The following is a 20,119-nucleotide window of genomic DNA, read 5'->3' as shown; positions in this document are numbered from 1 at the left end:
GTATTTGCTGACAGAGTTTGTGTTTAGGTAAAGAAAGCAGATAAATGAAACCTTATGTGAGAGTCAGCGAGCTGTTTAAAAAGAGAAACACAGCAGTTGCTTGTGTACAGTCAGTGTGTGTTGGAGCTTAGACGGGGAGTACTTCAAAGCTTTGATGTTGAAGCTCCTAAATGAGGGCCACCAGAGGTCCAGACTAATGGGACATCATGGTGAGATTAGAGGCCATGTGTAGCAGGCTGACAACACAGTATTATGAATATGTGTGTGTGTGTGGGTGTGTGATGGAGAAAAGTGAGCGTTCGACTCCCTGTGTGTCGGCTCGGTGCAATTAAAAGTAAAAGTTTAGCTCTAAGTCACAGATGGAGAATGTGAGTAATTGGATGGGGAGGGTCTGGCTTTGCATGGTCGCACTTGGAGAATGTCAAGGCAACAAAATCAATTAGTCGAGCTTTTCTAATTGTGTGTCACTGTGAAAGAAAACCTGGGGTTTAGCTTTCCATTAATAAAAACAAAGTTACAGTATAAATCCTTTATTAAATAATCATAACAATAATTATAATAACAATCATAAAAAGAGCATTTCTGTACAAAGACCCATTTAAAATAACAACAACAGCAGTCCGAGCAGTGCGAAAGGAGGGATTTCCTGTGTTTTTTTGTGTTTGGTCCTCCCAGACTAGTGGGGGCGCTGCAGTCACAATCAGTGTCAGATCAAAACCGCAGCTCAAAAGGCAAAGCTGGATCCCCGAGGCTCCAAGGCACTTAGAGGAGAGTCAGTGGGGGGTCCAGTTGTGTGGGCCTCTGAGGAGAGTGACAGTGGGCGTGGCGACGACGTGAAATGTGGACGTGCAAGTGTGTGCGCACGTGTATGTGTGTGTGTGTGTCCAAAGCTCCCTTTGTTTCTCCTCCAGCTGTGTGTACTGGTGTTCTGTTTATATACATTTGTAGAGACTTCTGTTCCTTTAGAGATGTTCAAATCCCTCCCGATAAGTAACAAAATGAGACTTTAAAAAATGGACCGAAAAAGTCACACGAAAAGGCTAAAGTTAGCCGTAGGTTTGAGGTGCCAGGATGGCGTCACGTGTGAGGGCGAAGGGGAAGTGGGTTAGGTCCTTTAAATCATGGCTTTTGAGGTCCACGCGTCGTTCCTGTGTCGCCTCAATGTTCCTTTACTTAAACATCTGCACCAACAGTTTAAGGCTTGTCGATAGTTGTCCGAGTGAAAAGAGCCATTTCTATGTCCTTTTTTTATCAGGGTCTCCAGTGCTTCAGCCTCAACCAATAGCAGCAATCCATAGGTTGCACCAACCGACGCTCCCGTCTCCGACGTCTAAATCTAAAGAATAAGTTCTCCATCGATAAAAGAATGAGTTCCTGCACAATGTACACTTGCACCTTCTCTGACTTTTTAAAAAAGAGCGTATCTGCCGCCACAGACGGGGCAACACGCCAGAACAAAAACACTGAACAAAACGCTAGAGAGACAAGAACTGATGGACTAAAATAGCACAGACAGACGGTCAGGAAGAGAGAGGGGACTCACACACTATGCACTAAGCCACGGTGTTCACATTTCTAACACAAGGTGCCTCCACTCTCTGCGCACGTCACAGTACATGAACAGTTTCTCTCCTTCTATCGTTGATATGTGTAGATAATCTTCTTCTTTTTTTTTGTGTTTTTCGTCTTTTACGTTTAACCTCTGTCCGTCTGCGGTCACAGTTTAGTAACGCACTGTTTATCCAACAGAGCACCGGTTCTTCTTCTCAGCTTTCGAGTGGCTGTCCTAGAATCCGTGTGTCCTAGGGTTCTGCACTCCAGGGCGTACGCTGACTTTAAAGTGAGCTGCGGGAAATGAAAACAAACAAAAGAACAAACAAACAAGACGGTGAAAATGGCTTCGTTTCTGCGTCCTCTCACGCCTCGGTGCAGCAGCGCTGTTGGTTGAGCTTGACTTTGTGTTTGAGGCCGTCGTACAGTTCAAAGTTGTAGTTCTCCAGGGTGGTGGACGAGCGCGACGACAGGCCGCTGTAGGAGCACGTGCAGTAGAGGAGGAGGCCCGCGCACACCGCCCCCAGGAGGACGCCCAGGGAGCTCATGACGATGATCGTCACCAGGATGGGATCCAACGTGTAGAGCCAGGAGTTGTCTTTCTCAGAGACGCGTGTCACAGGAGGCTCAGAGGTGGGGGACGCCGTGTTCCACTCGGGGAACTGCAAACCTGGGAGAACGAGCAAAGCGGGGAGGAAAGGTCATTAGATGAAACCATGAGGGAACATAGAAGACTGGAAACAGGAACTGTCAGGGCCCCGTGATTTGCTTTTCCAGCTTCTGGCGCAGATCAAAGATCTGATCTGACCCTAGTCCAGATGAAAACGAGGGTCTCTCACCATGTTTTACACCTCTGACTGACAGACAGCAACAATGCGGTGTCATTAAAGTAAAAAAAAAAAACATAAAAAAGGAAAATATGGTTCATATGACGATGTCAGAAGCCATCCCAAGTAAAAATAAAGGACTCAATACAGGTGAAGAAATTAATTTATTAGAATAAATGACTTTTAAATGAACAATGCAGACAGATGTATGTAACAGTAAATGGAAAATATTCATAATTAAAGCAAGTATTTACCGTCGCAATCAATCATTCTCATTATTACCTGAAGTAATTTGTAAATTTGCTTAGAATATTACTTTGATCATCACTGCAGATGTTTTAATTATTGGTGGTTGTTTATCAATGCTGTAAAATGCCAAGATTTTTCATCGCATTATTGTTGATTTAAAGTTATTACTGCTGATTTTTATGTTCTATTGATTTTTACACTGTTTGAATGTTTTCTGTTGGACATTTAGATCATGTAAAGCAGTGTTTCCCAACCTTTTCTGTCCAATGAACCCCTTATATTTTCTGTCTCAAGGCGAGTACCCCTTTATTTTGTTAATTTGTCTCAGAACGCTGGTCTGAAAGCTTCACTTATATTTTTCTGATGTTTTGACCATTTTAGGTGTTGATCTTCACCTTTTTTAATGTATTTTAAAGAGCTGCGCAAACAAGCATAATCTGTCTCATAATTTTAGAAAAATTAATTGACAAATGTTTCTGTGTACCCCCTGAGGTGTGTTGAAGTCCCCCTAAGGGTACATGTACCCCTGGTTGGGGACCACTGATGACAAATACATTTGCCTTGCCTTGTTATTGTTGTTTTTATCACAACTTTTACCTTCCTTTATTGATATTATTGACGTAAATGTGTCTGTTTGTACATCTTTCTGTAATAAAAGAATAATTACAAATTAAAAGACAGAGAAACTAACCAGAATGACAAGGTTTTAACACATTTAGCAGAAAGATAACGACTCCGGGAATGCACAAACATACATAAGACTCATTGAGGAGTCAAAGAGTCACTGACTCACTTCACCTTTGCTTGTTCACCCTTTTATCAACACTGCACGATCTGATTTACAGCATCGAAAATGCATTTTTCTGTCACTTTGGAGCGACGCACAGGCAAACCAAGGTGTTACTATTACCAAATGTTCTCCTCCAGGACTATCCTGACATAAAAGCAGCCCTAGCTAAGCAATTTGCTTACCTCCACCCAGTGGGTCTCTTCCACTGAACAGTCGTCCATCTCCAAAGTCGTTGGGTCTCCTCACTGTGACACAGAAACAAGAGGAGAGTTGAGTTACGTCGGTCCGTTAGTCTTCTTTACTTTCTGTGGCCTCATTCTGTCACAACATCCAATAATGACGAATCTGTGACAAAATAATCATCACAAAAACACATGTAGGACTGTCTGATTCATAACAAACTATGTTACAGCATAGCATACATCTGTTGATCTGGTGTCTTTAAAATGATATTATAAGTTCATTTGAATCACAATACGTAGCTTTACACTGAATAAATAGATATTGAATACAAAAACCAGGTGGATACACATTTAAACAATAAAATAATGAGAGGTGTATCATTATACAGATACAGCTACAGATACACATAGAAATAAAACACACCCACTGTTAGAAAAATAGGACTTTATTGATAGACAAAGGTCTTTAAGATACATTCCTGTCAAACACACAGCCATCACATACGATACTGATAAGACTGCTCGTTGTGTGTACATTCAAATGCAAACATCAAAATAAAAGAATTTCACCCACTGACGGTGTCGACGTCTTACGTCACGATTGAATTAAGTGGTAAAGAAGTAACAACTGGAAACTATTTGCAATTTTGAGGCGTTTGTGGGACTTTGAAGATGAAAAACCTGCACTTTAGTCTTTGGCCAATGGCACGATTGATATTGTTTCCAGGGAAACTCAGTTTGGCAGCGGATTAGGCGATGGAAGGAAGGAAAAGTGCTTACCGCAGCCTTAATAAATGTGATCAGTCCATTAACTAATTACAACTAATAGAGGCTTGGAGCAGTAATGGTGTTGAGATGGATCAACTGAGGTGTCCAAGCTCTCCTTTTGTGGTTGATTTAAAAGCACAAAGTCAGCGTGTGCCAAAAAAAAAAACAACCTGCACCGAAGAGAGAAATACAGCTTCTAAATTATGACAACAAATCAAGGTGGATTCTGCTGAGCTGTGGGCAGCGGGTGATGGATTTCTACGGCTGTGACAGGCTGGGAACGCTTGGCCATGTCGAGCCATCGAGCGAGGAGCTCAATTTCATTCAATCTGAGTGCTTAAGTCCAACCACTTCTGTATGATGAGTGAAAACGCTGCCAATGGGTCTGAGTCAGATTTGAGAAGGGATGAAAGTAAAGTCAGAAAAAGAGTGGAGAGGCGGACAACGCATTCTGCTTGGTTTTCATTGTATTTTTGGATCCGTCTCAAGGATGCAAACATGCAGCGGAACACAACGCTTATGACTTCCAGCGGGGAGATTTTGTCGGGGCAATAAATCAAGGGAAGAAGTGGTGATGGCAGACAGATGTGTCTATTTACAACCGTCAAAACAACAGGCACATGTTCACTGTGAGATTATGGCGAGGCCTGGCTCAAAGACGGAAGTGAGTGGCATGGGATCGTAACATGGCGATGGAACAACGGGCTTTATTACAGCACAGAATCAAGATGAAACCGTGAACACTGGAGACGGCTTCATCCATCACTGACACAGGGGTTTTATATCAGCAGCTGACGAGATGTTTAATCAAACGAGCTGTTATCTCTGGACTTAAGTATGATGGATTTGCATTCCTTCACTTTTAAATGTGCACATGCTTTGTTGAAAAGGACAATGGAGGCATTTTCTTTGTCCTCCGTAACCACATCCACCGCCATTGGCACAAACTCATATTCCAGCTTTGCAGTGTTTTTATGACAGAGATGCTAAACTAAGAGCTTCATCCAGCATTGAATGTGAATGTGTCTCCCTCTCTCACTCTCAGTCCCCGGAGTCTTGTTTTCAGTCGTGTGTTTTGGCAGCAGAAGCAGCCGAAGTGTATGTCCATGCTGGGGTCATTTCAGGAGGACCGCTGGGCTTACGAGGAGCCAGATGACACTCAATGGTCCGAATCAAGCTGTTCGTATAAATAACATACTCAAACGTCCGTCGGCTCGTCCAAAGCAGCACAGTGTGAAATGTCAACAGCAAACTTAATGAAACAGCAGCTGAGGCTCCTCCATTAGAGACAGAGAGTGTTTCCAATGTCTGCGTCATCATCTCCTCTGCATTCATTCGCTGAAGGAGGTTCAAACCAGTAGTTTCACGACTCACGGCCACCGCCATCACACCTTTACTGCAACGGTCCTCGCAGCTAAAACCTTCTTCTTAGCAGAGCGTACGATGGCGATCCCGGCTGTCCAGCCTCACTGTCAGCACTGGCTCCACCCCTGGGGTGGCCATACTGGATGACCAGTTAGAATACTGGAAGCACTGCGAGGAGCTGTGATAGGCCACTGACAGCTGGCTCTTCTTGGTGGCCAGGTGTTGTCGACAGCAACAGAGGGCTCTGACCAAGATGGCAACGGCCAGGAGAAGGAGGGCGCCCCCGGCGGCCATAATGTAATACCAGTGGATGGGCAAGGGAGGCACAGGAACGCCTCCCCCTGGTGGAGAGACACAGAATGATTGGCCAGCAGGAAAAGAGAGGAGTGGCACTTGTTTATTGTCTACATTTAACTCACTAATGTGTCCCTGAACAGTAGGCGTGCACCTCATCAGAGCATGCAAAGCATGCCAGATGCAAAAAAAATGAAAAAAATCTCCAAGGCCAAAAGAGGAAAAAACTACAGGCATCATCCCTGTCTCTGGTGGCGTTGCAGTTGAAGGTCAAGTTTTCACACCAAGATCATCAAATGGTTTGGATGAAATCACTCCGATCGAGGCTCAAATCAAGTGCGAGGCCATTTTTATTTAGAGCTTCAATGACTTCACTTGGTGTGAAACAAAAGGCAAAAATAATTAGTTTCAAAAGCACACGCAGTGAATTCAGGAGCTTTTCTCTTTCTGATGGACGTTACAAACAGCCCCGGCCGCACCTCAGAACATGCATGAATCAGACGGACAAACAGCTTCACAGTGGGACTTGATATTAAACAAGCTCAAATCAGCAAATTTGTTTTGAGTGTATCATCTATCATGCTCTCTGTTCTTCGTCTATTGGCCATGCAGCCCTCGCTGCTTCAGGCCAAGTTTTATCTCCACAAATTCTCTACACTGTTGCCCTGACCTTGATCCTCCCTTTGGAAAATTCCTTGAACCTGCTTCCAAGAAGCTTCTACGCTTTTATCCAAGGCTGCTACAAAAAAAAAAAAAACACACTCCTGGAGACGTGAAGGAATGAAAAATAGAGCTTGCATGTATGTTCCAAAGTATCATGTCACGTTAAACAAAAGTGGGCGAAGCAGAGCTAAATACATCCTGATTTTTGGACGGTGTCACATAATTACAGAGGGAAATGATGCGTACTCCTGCTTCTTCACACTGCACACACTCATTAGACAGAGCGTAGTTCTGGAGAGGAAAGAGAGACACTCATCCTTACTGCTGCTCAGTCACTCTATCTGATTACTTTCCACTGGGGATACTAGTGTGTGTCTGTGTGTGTGTGTTTGACAAGACTTAGTGGCTGCAACTGCGTGTATATGTGTGTGTGGGTAGTCATAGGAGCGGGAAAGCCGGAGAAATGCACACACATCACCTTCGCACTGAGCGCTGCCAGGCTCTTATCTTATTGGACGACTTTATGAGATGCCAAAACACTAACATCAATCTCATAGAATCCCGCAGGATGCTCTAAATATTTTTCATGAGGCAGACAGTTATTTAAAACCCTTCAGGCTGCGTCAGGCAGCCAAGAAAAGGAGGATATGAGTCTTTTCAAATATCTGACTCCACGAGGTCTGCTGGCTTTGGCTCGCCTTGCACTTATATTTTGTGTTTTTGAGACCATTTGTTGTTGTTTTTCTGCTAATACGAAGCATAAAAGGTAAAAATGGGCAAATTAGTGACTATTGATGAATGCACTGGACCATTTAAGCAGAACCAGGGGGTGTTTACATGCTGCAGCGATGTTAATCTGGACATAAGCTGCAGGCCGTTACAGACATCTCAGGGCTGAGAGCAAACCAACGAGCAGGAAGCAAGACCAGTGAGAATGTGACATCGCACCAAAGGTAAACTCACCTGGATTTTCTGGAGAAAAGGCAGCAAAGGGTTCTGCGAGGGCAGAGAGGATGAGTCATGTGGAAAGAGAGAGAGGAGACAGAGTGGTTAGATAACTTTGAACTCAACCAAAAGTCGGCCAAATGTCAAACAAATGTCACAAGTGCTATCACACTGCTTCTGAGGAAGCTTCTCTGAATTCCTCTGATAACTCGTGTAAAAGTTCTGGCCTCCAGTGCGCGTCATTTAAAGAATGCAACATCACACAAATCACATTAGGAGGTGGACGGACTATGTTCACACGTTTCAAGTTTTGTTTATCAGTGAGGTCCAGTTAAAGTGGAGCAGGCTGGCTTTAAACGCACAGAGCAGAACCTTCCCTTTGGAGGCCTGGAATGCAAACACAAAGAACTGGAGTGTGTGTGTGTGTGTGTGTCCCAGAGTGGGAACTGCTGTCTGTTTGGCGGGAACACCAGTGTACTGTGAAAACCTCGACTGTGTTGGGTGATAAGCAAGCTCCCAGCATGCTTTGGGAGTTTCAGAGGAGAGGGAACAGCAGAAGGAGGAAAGCTTTGGCTATCATCTCTGCCTTCCAAGCTGCACATTCTCCGTGGACTCTCATGAAACACACACACACACACACACACACGACTGATAGAAAAATGAAGAACACCCACACACACACTTTCCCTCTGCTATAGATCATTGTAGTCCAATGATGGTAGGATTTTAGCCTGCATGGGCCAGATTGGTGTAAAACCTTGGTTCCCAAAGTGGGGTACGCAAATTGTCATGAAAAAAAATTGAAAACAGTGTGACAGAAACTAGAATATATATCGACCAGGAGCCTCCATGCATTGCCACAAATTACACATTCGTAGTGACAGAAAAAAAAAATCTCATCAAAAAAAGCAAAAATATGGCGAGAGCTACATTTTTTTTTTTTGCACAAGTCAAACAGACTTGATGCCCACAGAAAAATAGAGATTTTAAACTCAGACTCTCAAATTCATCCAAACATTGCAGAGTTCTGTGCTTCTTCTTTACCGCCCCCTTCTCATTAAAGTTGTAGCTCGTTGGGTGGTGAATATGTTGTATTACTGTTCAATCAACAAGTGTTTGGTAGATTTCCTTTTCTAAAATTAAAGACATGGGTTTCTCAATGAATATGGCTTATTATTATTATTATTATTATTATTATTATTATTATTATTCCTCAACAGGACAGGTAAAATTCAGGGAAACATTTCACTGTACGGCTACATTGTATATGACATTAAATTATTGTGTTTTTCTAATTGTGCAGGAGTAGGGGGTACATGGCTTCAGGTTAAATATCTGAAGGGGTACAAGCCTGGAAAAAAGTTTGTGATCCACTGGTCTAAAACTTGGTGCCCGGAAGCAGCCTGTCGAGTAATTCCCTTTGACGGCTCGTAATAATCCGTGTTTATAGAAATAAGAGAGAAGTAAGAGAGAAGGTGGAAAAGAGGAATCTAATGAAACATAGATAAGCATCTCTGAGGCCCACAGGGCGTTTATGGCCTACTTTTCCTATTCTTCTTTCTTTTTTGAGTCGGAGTAAACGTTGTCCCTGCCTTGCCTTCCTCCTTTCATCTCTGCTATCAGCGATCGTCGGAGATCGCTCTGGAAACCGGGAAGTGCGTGGAGAGGAGGGGAAGCCTGTGATGTTCCTAAACATCATGTGTGCAAGATGATGAGGTGATGATTGGGTGAAAAACTGTATTTGAGACCTACGTGTACACTCTTTCAACGGGATGCTGGAGCGCATGTGGATGTTGTCGATCCAAATGTGTCCTCGGGTGCCGTGCACAAAGAAGCCCTCCATCACAACCTGCCGAAATGAAAAGAGGAGGAGGAGAAGGAGGAGGAGGAGAGGAAGGGGAGGAATATGACAGAGGAAGACAAAAGATGAAGGCAACGAGGGGAAATGGAAATGGGGACAAGCGGGAGGAGAAGAAAGATGAAAAGTTAATACAGAGCTTCACAAGAAACAAAAAGTTGCACTCGTTTGCAATCAGCCTCCTCTGCTCTGCAATCACTTGACTTTTTCATGAGAACGCTTGTGACGTCTGTGACGATCGCACGACAAACTCCCAAACAGGCACGAAAACAACGTGATGCAGGAGGAGAAATGATCGATCCATGTTGCTCAAGGAAAGGATATATTTTCTTCTAATAAATGATCTGACCTGGAAGTCTTTGGGTGAGCGAGGCAAGATGGTGCGGCCCTCCTTCCACACCGGACCCTGGTCGTCCCTTAGCGTCCACAGCACCGTCTCGTCATCGTGCTCGTGCCGCATCAGCACCCTGAGGTGGCCCTGGGCCTCGCCCCAAATCTGGTAAGAGAACGTAAGGCAGAGGGGTCCGGTGTCTGCGGCCACGATGGGGCTGATGAGTCGGGCCTGCTGCTGCTCCGTCTTCAAACTGGCGTCCATGTACAGGTAGCTGTTAAGTTCTGCAGAGGAGAAGAAGAAGAGTTCATAATGGGATTTAATGATGGACATGATGCAGCTACATGAACCAGAATTTACACACTTGAGACTTGAACATATGGGCCCTCATTTATCAACCTGGTGTGAAAACAGGTACATTAGTATTTGACCAATCCCAGCGTACAAATGGTCGGGCGTTGATAAATGCGGCGCCTGAATTGGATCGTCATTAACTTGTTACACCCTTCTGTTTCGGAGGCCCCGCCCACTGAGGTCAAACAAGAAAAGAAGCTTTTCCAAGTTGAAAATCGGCATCCTCACATCTGAGGTGGAGCAAAACAAAGATGTGCTTTGTGACAGTGTGAAAACTGGACTTATTATAGATCATTAAAACAAAAGCATCAACTACTGAGCAGGTGACGTCTGCCCCCCTGTGTGCACTGCGAACAACTTCACAACAGAGATCAACAGATATGACGTTTATATAAGTCTCAGTCCCCATGTTTCAGGCAAGAAAATAACACATTAAAAGAAATTAGGGAACAAAACGCTTAAAAAAAGCCTGAAGAACAACTAAATGTTGTCCCTTGTCTGTGTTTATTATGCCTTCAACTAATTTCACCTATAATTAATCACATTATCATAGTGTACCTTGCGTGAATATGGTCGGACGCACGTCGTACACTCAGATCTGAACGTAGAAACAGTGAATAAATGAGGGCCATGATGTTTTAACTGAGACGCAGCATAGTGGGTCAATAACCTATTGCCTCATAGATGAACATTTAACAACATTTAACACCCCATCCACGTCCCAAATGTCTTTTCACACAGTTAACCACTTTCAGCATTGCTCTGAAACACAAAGAAGAGCCAATCACTACTGGCTTACAGGAACAGGAGCGCCGTCGACACAATGGGCACGCCAAACAATAAGGATATGACAAATGTAAACACAGAGAAGAATGGGTCCAGGGTGGGCTTCAGTTATTCACCAAGTGCCACCAGAACTCCAGCCAGGACCCGCGAGGGCCATTTCTCTTCAGTCCCTTCCAGGTAGACGACTTCATCGGCGGAAAAGTCAGACAAAATTGCATGCTGTCGGTTTTGTTTACAGCCAGAGGATGTTTGGTTTGTAAATTGGACGCCGACATGGAATCTATTGTGTGAGAATGAGGTTGGTGAGAATGACTGTATGTAAGGCATGGGCGGGAGAGCGTGATTTATTAAGTGGACTCTGTGGGAAACTATCAACAATCTCTAGATCACCTGCTTTATCACGAATAACTGCGTCAGTGTGTATAAGTGATTCAGACTTTTACAGGCGAGACAAAGAAGCCTGGGAATCTTTGGGATAAAGATTCTGATAAACACCTGCTGTGTGCCTTAAATCTCAATACGGTAGCATTTAGCGCGGTTGTGTGTTTGCCGGAGGTGGGAACAAGTCACTGCTTCTCAACTCCTAAGTCCTGTCACTAAAGTCCCAATTCAAGATCGTCAAGTCAAGTCAAAAGTCTTCAACTAGTCATGAGCACATAATGTACCACAGCGAGTCCCATTTTACAGAGCAACTATATTCAAATGATACAAACAATGAATTACTAGTACATACTTGTCAAATAATTGTGATATACTGTAATCTGTATCTGCATCTTTTTAGATTTTGAAATTTCCACAGTTCCTCTGTTAACCAAACAAACCGTAATCATACTGGGAAGTAGAACAAGGTATAATTTTTCCAAATCAATTATTAATCATGGTATAGTCTTTAAATCCAAAGGATCTCACTCTTGGAATAAGCCCAGCTTGATGTTTTCAGCTGCTTCCTGATTGGCTGTCAGCTTGTTTAAAGGTGGACCTGTCAATCAAAGTGATGTTTGCCTTTGACTTAATGCTCATTAATAGTAATTGCATTTTGGTAAAATCTTTTGTCATGGAACGATAGGAAGACCAAATCTTCCCGAGTCAATAAGCTCAAGTCTGAGTTAAGTCACGAGTCATGGCTTTGCAAGTCCTTAGTGATTTTGTCAAGACCAGTCTAAAGTCATCAAAGTTTAAGTCATGTGACTGTAGTCCACACCTCTGGTGTTTACAGTGCGACACTCAAACCATTTCCAAAAGGGACAAATCTTCCTCGGATTTGACAGCTCCCCTCTGCCCGCCCTACGCCCAGAGTCGCCCGTGTGTGACACCTCAGACTGTGTGTGTGACAGTGCATCCCCTGGCAGTCTGAGACTAAACACTCAGTGTGTGTGTGTGTGTGTGTGTGTGTGTGTGTGTGTGAGAGAGGACGACTGAAACATATTTTAGGGGCAGTTTAAAGGCTCACTTTGTTGTTTTGTTCCATCCTGAATCACGGCGTGTAACACAAATCCTTTAATAACTGCTACAAGCTACAGGTTACAATTTTTAATTACAATTACATCTTTAACTATCCATGTTCAATTACAACTCAGATATGATTACGTTGACCAGCATTTCCAATTAGAATTATTATTTTTCACCTTAAAGTCAATTATAATTATGTTCTCAATTACTAAAGTTAAATTACAATTAATGAATAAGCCCATGAAACGTAACCTTCCTCTTGTGTTAGCTTTTTGTTAGCATCTCTTATGATAACGGCTCATGTCTTAAATCAGCTGTAAAATACACTGAAAAATATTGTCTATCATCTAATTTGTTTCTTATGTCTTGGTTAATTTGCTAGGCTTCCTAATCAATTAAAAATATTGGTATTAATATTAGTTGGTGTGGACGTCTGAGCCATTTTTCTGTGAGTATACCCTCTAGTTTATGTTTTTTTTCTCTACTAAATAGTAAAATAAACCTCAAGAGAACATACAGGTAGACTTGATATGAAACATATCATATTTTACTACGCATGCCCGTGCGTAAGCCATAGAACTGTAACACGGTTCCACACTTTCATGTTTAATTACACCGTACATGACAGTTTTCATGGAATTTCCATGACAATTACAGTTAATTAAAACAGTTAACAGGCAATTATCTGAACTCAATTAAAATTATTTCATGATTACAACAGAGACAGATTTTTTTCAATTATGACTACAACTATAATTGTAATTAATTATCAATTATGCCATTACAGTTATAATTGAGCCCAACCCTGATCACGGCATGATACAGAAAGTCTTACTACTGTTTTTAATCTATTATATATATATATATATATGTTATATTGTGGCTGACACTGTTTTCATGGCTGAAGGTTAGGAAGGTCACAGGTCACACGGGACTAGGAACGAATCCCACTGAGGATTACGGCGTTATTTAATCGCGGTGAAATAATGATCTGGCGCAGGCTGGGATTTCTGACCTTTGACATGTTTTCAGGAGGAATCAAAGGCCAGCGTGGCGTGTCGAAACCACTGGAAATGATACTTCATACATGAAAGCCTGCACCGGACTAATCCGAGCAGCCCGCTGGTGATGAATGACGCTGCTTTGAAGCTGTTAGAGACGATTTGGGCCTTAAATGGGTCACGGGCGCTCAGTTACCTCTGCTTGAACGCGACCCCAGTGACGTCACAGGAAAACTAACCTGGTTTTTTTAAATTCTCGCTAAATGATTCACAAAGACTCGATGGAAACCAATGATTTCTAAAACAAGGTTGGGATGAGTAAAGAACTCATCACGTCTCCAATGTGACCTTTATTAGCACTTAGTGATCTTTTTATACGTGCAGAGCAAAACGGTTCAATAGAAATGTTGAAGTGGAGCTGAAGGCTGCCTCATCTGGGAGATGCATGAAGTAATTGAGAGGAAAACCTGACTTTTATTTAAATCTGCCTGCTCTAAACTTAACTGAAGCGTCTGTGCCACACGCTGGGCCTGGATGTTCTGCTTTTCTGTCAGTTCTGCACAGCTTAGTGACATTTAGTTTCAATTTAACAAATGACTTCTTCACAAAGAAGCTGAAGGAAAAAGACTGTGTTTTTATCATGAAAAATCAACATTTACTGAACAAATAAACAGAAAGTAATATTTCCTGGTCCCGAGTTACTGTAGTCCCAAAAAATACAAGCCAAACTAAAAAAATAAGACAGCTTTTAACAGAGATGCTAAAAAGGTGTTTCAACACAGAAAAATGACAGTTATTGGAGTAAACTATGTCTTTCTAATGTGTTTTAAGATACACTGAAGACACTGTGCTTGTGAAGATAACATTACAGGTTTAAGCAGAGTGAACTAATGTCACTAATTTCATAGTCATACACAGCAGAAATGCTGAGATTACGTGGGATTTTGTGTGAGATTTGACGTCCAGCTGTTTGCTACACTTGCTAAAACTCTGCATCGGACCACGTTTTACAGAGAAAAATATGGTGGAAATGCGTGAAACATGTTGGTGAGGATTTAATCCAGGGGTGTCGAACACATTTTAGTTCAGGGGCCAAATACGGAGCTAGTTATCTTAAGTAGGCCACATATTTTAGGCAGGAAAATGAGTAATTTCATCATTATTGTGCTCTAGTTTGCACTTCCACGTATAAAAAAAAATCCTAAAATATGTAAGGCACCAATAATATCAAAACTGCAGGACCTTCATTTTAAATTTTTTTGATTTTGTGGCCAATTTTTATGTCATTTGGGGACATTTTGTGTCATAATTTAAGGAAAATTGCAGGATTGAGAGTTTTTTTTACAATTTGAAATTTAAAATGACTGCCATCATGTGACTAATATTGTGGAGTTTCATTGAATTTGTGTATTATTTTGGAGATATTGAGCTGAGATATTTACAACTGATTTAGTTGGTAATTCACACAATAATTCATGGTTTCTCTGACGTTTTTACTTTCTGCTGCGGGCCGAATTGGATGCTCTAAAGGGCTGGATTTGGCCCCCGGGGGCCCCAGTCTCTACACTTGCACGTTTTTACACTAAATCAATGAGACCTGATTTAAATCAGGCCGTGATTGTTTTAATTAGTTGACAAAACTGTAAATCTGTTTATTTTGACTTATCGCCATTTGTTGATGTCGCCTTACAGTTAGCATTATACAGAAAAAACACAAACAGTGGTGTGTCGGAGGCTCACCGTGGCTGTGCAGGGACCAGAGCAAAGGTGCGTTGTTGTCGTGCGTCCACCCACACATGCCGTGGTCAAAGTCGCACACGCTGTCGGACGAAGAGGAAGTGGCTGCGGCGTCAAAACAAAGACACTCAGAGTCAAACAGATAATCACGTCTGAGCTTTCATTTGAAATCCTGGCTGCTGGCCTCACCTGTGGTGGTGGACGCGACGCTGGTGGTGGTCTGCGTGTCGGGAGGCGGGGTCGGCGTCGCGGTGTCCGCGGGCGTGGTGGTTTCTACACAAACACAACAAAAACTCATGTCAGAGTTGGCCTGGTGAAACAGTGGCAGACACCGACATCAGTCTGAGGATGACACTGAGATCACCTGGTGTTTGTTTTTTAGATTAATCATGAGCTCCTGGCCTTGTACACGAGGGAGGGCCAGGAAACAGACACAGGATATAGAGAGGAAGTGATAAGCTGCAGCACGCAGACAGGAATGAGGTGCATAAGCCGCCTGTCTGCTTCTTTTCCACCAGCTTACAGAGCAAAGAAACGCAGTTAATAAAGTAGTCCCAATAAAAACAAAAGCACTTGGATATATATTAACCCCTCCCCCATCCCCCACAACAACCAAATAAAGAAAAATCACATCCCTGGATCATTTCACCTTCATTCCTTTAATAATATTTATTATTTATCAATAATAGCGACGGCTCAGGTGAACACGAGGTCACTGCTTGGATTCATGTTTGACTTATTACTTCAAAACAGACCCAAACATCCAAAGAGACCCTTCCATGTTGTGTCTGGAGTGTGTGAGTGTGTGTGTGTGTGTGTGTGTGCTAGAGGTGATTGACAGATGCGTGGAAATAACTCCCCTCGCCCTCGGATGAGGAGATCACACAGGAACTCTGCCTGCCTCCCATTTTCTCCATTCATTTAAATGTGTGTGAGAGAACTCGTGTGTGTGCTTGCGTTGTGTTTCCATCCATAACTCACGACTTTTGGAGGAAAGAAAAGCAAAAAGATCCAAGCCCACATTTTTTTTTTTTTGGGAGAAAGACAAACGACGCAAAATGCATAAACAAGTCCAAAGTGGCGCTCGTGAAAACAATGTCACATAAAAAGAAAAGACATACAGGCTGGAGATGGAATGTGGTTTAAATTATACGGCGCTGAGCCCAGGGTCAGCGCTGGTGGATTGTGGGAGTTTTCACAGAGGTTTAGTTTAATGTGAAACCCACATTTATCATGTGAGTAAAGAGGGTGAGCTGTTCTTTCATTCCTCACACACGTCTCATGACTTCTACAACGTGTTGCTCATTGTCAGCTTTCTGTGCAACTAAGATAAAGACAAACGGCTGTTTAACCTCACAGAACTCGGGCCGTGACTGTGGAAAATGCTCGGAAATAAATAGAATTTATGTCCTGACACGTTTTTTCCCCGTTCTCTATTTAAAATCAGGCCCTGATATGACACATGAATGTCTCACATGCATGTTTTGGGACAATATCACGCATTTACACACTTTCTTTCCCCAAAATACAGGTGATTGAATGTCTATAAAATGTGACAAATGGACAAATACAAAATGTGCAAAATCTCGCACTTCCTCCAATTACACATGAAACACCATAAACATACACAAACATACACAAAAGGATGATAAAAGAACACAAATATAACAATTCAACAATAAAAAAACCCCACAAAATGACAGTAAAATACATAAAACAACAGCAACACTACAGAAAATTACTCCAAATACATACGAAATTACAGAAAAATACACCAAAAACACATTAACTTACAGAAAAATACACAAAGGGATGATAAAAATACACAGAAATAACAATGCAACAATCAAAATAAAACAAAATGACTCCTAAAACACACAAAATGAGGGTAAAATACACAAAACGACAAAAAATTACTCCAAAATCCCATGACCCGACAGAAAAATACAAAAAAGATGATAAAAATACACAAAAAATAACGTATTAGCTGAACAGGTGATGGGTTTACCTGGTGACACGAGGCATCTCCAATCACACAACTGCGCGTGATGTTTGTGCAAAACGTGAGGGGGATTCTGAGGTTGGCGGTAATTAAAGGTTTCACAAAGAATGTTTAGGGATTCTATCACACGTTTCCCATTAAACAGAGGCCTAAGGGCCTAGCAGAGTGTGATTTCAGCGTAACTATCCCATCATCTGAAGCATATAAAATATAAAATGTATAACAGTAGTTGATTATTAACCATATTTAGCATGTTTGAGACGATTTCAGGAAGCTTAATAGCCAGTGAAGACATCTAAACAGGAAAACATGATAAAAAAACTAAAAAAGTGTAAACTGACACGGACATGAGTAAACCCCAAAATGGAAGTGGAAAATCGTCACAAACCACAGCTTTCTGTGTGAATGAGCTCAGCAGCGCCCCATGTGGAGATATGATGAGAAATGATTCCTAACACAGCCTGGCCTGCCACAAAGATGTGGAAACAGAACTTTTCTTAAATGTCTCACATGACCCTCACATGTTCACCATCTCCTGTGCAACCTTTGGGTCTGCAAGGGGCGATAAACAAACCGTGCATTACCAGCTTCCACGTGTGTGTGTGTGTGTGTGTGTGCATCTCAACAGACATAAGCATGAAACACACGCAGGCGGCGAGTCCATTAACATTCGACACATCTCCTCTGTGCCCTATCCTTCCAAAGGTCACGCCTTGTCACAGTGTAAATGTGCTGACCTTTTACAGAGTGTGACAAGTGTGTCCAGGGCAATGGGAATGGGATGAACTGGTGTGTTGGTGTGGGGGCGTGTTAGCATATGTGGCCTGTCCACCCTGAGCTGTGTGTGTGTGTGTGTGTGTGTGTGTGCTTTGCTGCTCCTCAGTCCACACAAGTGGCTTTTGTGATGCAGGAGTTGTTCCTCTGCAGCAGAGCGTCGCCGCCTTACATAATGTGCTGCAGGTGATGATGCAAGTGATCATCATCGTCGTCGTCGTCATCATCATGCACGGGATGAGACGCCAACACTTGGATCGGGGGCTGGAGGAGCTGCTGTCATAGATCAAGGAGACGCGTTTGCTTTTCTAACAGCTATTTCCCCACACACACACACACAGATGCACACACACACACACACACACGTACAGCTGGGTGAGGCTAACCCACCCTGCAGAAAGAGCATTGCTCACTCTCCAAGGAGCTGACTCAGCAAAATGTCAGAGAGAAAGAAAAAAAAAATCTTCAATTACGTAAAAAGCTCTCTGTAAATCTTTCCCTGGCAATGCTCCACACACACGCGCGCGCGCGCACACACACACACACACACACACACACACACACACACACACACACACACACACACACACACGCACGCACACACACACACACACACACTAGATGAATCGATATTTCTGAACGAAACACGATGGAAAAGACAAGTAGGCATTGTTTGATGTTCCTCTGGGTGGGGTTAAGTGCTCGCCGTCCATCCACTCTCATGCACGACCACCTTCATGTGTGTCATGTGACATCACACACCCTAATCTGTCGTTAACACTTTATTTAAAGTTCTATACATAAGGCTGACATTACGCTACCATTATCTGTCATTAGAATGAATAAGGCATCATTTGTTCAATGATGACACCTTTGGAGCTATGTTGACATGTTTTGGGTGAGGTGGAGGGATTGAGTGAGGTTAGGGTTACAACTGACACTCAATGACAACCTTCATGAAACCAAATTCAAACTAATGACATCATAATGACAGCATAATGTCAGCCTTTATGTATAAAACTTCAAATAAAGTGTTACCGACATTTCTAACGTGCACATAAACAACTGTAATTCAAACCAGGGACTGTTTAGAATTCATCGCTTATTTAGCCTCGTTGTATTTCTGTGACACTGCGACGGGCTCGGCACCTGAGGTTTGCATTATGTGCTTGTTGTATTCATGCATGAGCTTCACTATTCTGGGCTCTGAATGTAAGAAGGATTTTTATCTGGGAAACGCAGGAGGAGACGATATGTATTCTCACAGATAAAGAAAGTTTCTCCCCTAGCACATGAATATTTCATCTGGAAAATGTGTGGAGACAAAAAAAATAGAAAAAATAATGTCACGGTGGTGGATGAGTTTACTTGAAAACAGCAGCGAGTGTGGAAAAGGGGCGCGTCTGATGAGTAACAGTGAAGGGGGAGGAGGAGGAGGAGGGGGTAACGAGGAAAGAACAAAAACATTTACAGACCCACTCACTGGGCCTCAGGCTGGGAAAAGACTCAACGACAACCATGTGTAGGATGGAAACTTCAGTGTAGCTGCTGCTGCTGCTGCTGCTGCTGCTTTGTGTTAAAGTCAGCTCAGTAAGGTTTCAATGGGAAAACGTGTCCGTTTCGTCATCCTTAATCATGTGAACTAGATTCCTGCGGAGACATCGTGGTCGTCAGAAGAGGACGAGTAAATAACCGGAGTGGAACGGGAAGTGAATGATTTACAGGAATGTAAATCCACCGTCCCTGCTGGGTTCTGGTGCTGCGTGAACAATGTGTGACCCTTAACCGTCGTTCTCTGGGCCGCGTTTCCTCCACTTCATCCCTCTCTATGAAAAGCCTCACTCTCACTGGAACAATCTACTGTTGCATCACAGCTTCTTCCACAGGTCTCTTTGCTTTAAACCAGGGGTTCTCAAACTTGGGGTCAGGACCGCGTTTAGGGTCACAAGACACTGGGAGGGGGTCAAGAAACAGAATATTTTCTAATTTTTACCGTTTTTCTGCAACTACACCAAACTTGATGAATAAATAAATGTGGTTATCACAGATTCATAGAACATTGACTCGTCTCCACGTGACTGTTTTTCAATAATAGTGTTGAAAAGGTGGAGAACCACTGCTTTAAACACTTTCTTTTTATTGTTCTCAAATGAGTCAAATCCTGAGCAGTTAAAGCATTACAGCTTGAGCAAC

At 42.7% G+C, this 20,119-nt stretch overlaps 1 protein-coding gene across 2 annotated transcripts in view; it reads right to left on the bottom strand.

The window, feature by feature from the left end:
- Positions 1-514: 514 nt before the first annotated feature.
- The window catches only part of nrp2a (neuropilin 2a), a 59,318-nt gene continuing 39,713 nt past the window's right edge, over positions 515-20,119 (bottom strand). Inside the window, exons 12-18 of one of the 2 annotated variants that reach the window (XM_028470484.1) lie at positions 15,340-15,423; positions 15,154-15,255; positions 9,842-10,107; positions 9,387-9,483; positions 7,653-7,685; positions 3,600-3,662; positions 515-2,221 (exon numbers count right to left, since the gene is read on the bottom strand). In XM_028470484.1, coding sequence (XP_028326285.1) covers positions 1,917-2,221; positions 3,600-3,662; positions 7,653-7,685; positions 9,387-9,483; positions 9,842-10,107; positions 15,154-15,255; positions 15,340-15,423 — 950 coding nt within the window. In that variant the 3' untranslated portion in view covers positions 515-1,916. Of the gene's footprint in view, positions 2,222-3,599; positions 3,663-3,690; positions 6,074-7,652; positions 7,686-9,386; positions 9,484-9,841; positions 10,108-15,153; positions 15,256-15,339; positions 15,424-20,119 lie in introns of those variants that run through there. The other variant, XM_028470491.1, reaches the window with a different exon arrangement.

The sequence above is a fragment of the Gouania willdenowi genome, chromosome 2 (genome assembly GCF_900634775.1).
Source record: "Gouania willdenowi chromosome 2, fGouWil2.1, whole genome shotgun sequence".
In the NCBI taxonomy this organism is placed as follows: domain Eukaryota; kingdom Metazoa; phylum Chordata; class Actinopteri; order Blenniiformes; family Gobiesocidae; genus Gouania; species Gouania willdenowi.
The sequence above is the reverse complement of the archived record's forward strand: the minus strand, read 5'-3'. Positions and strand labels throughout refer to the sequence as shown.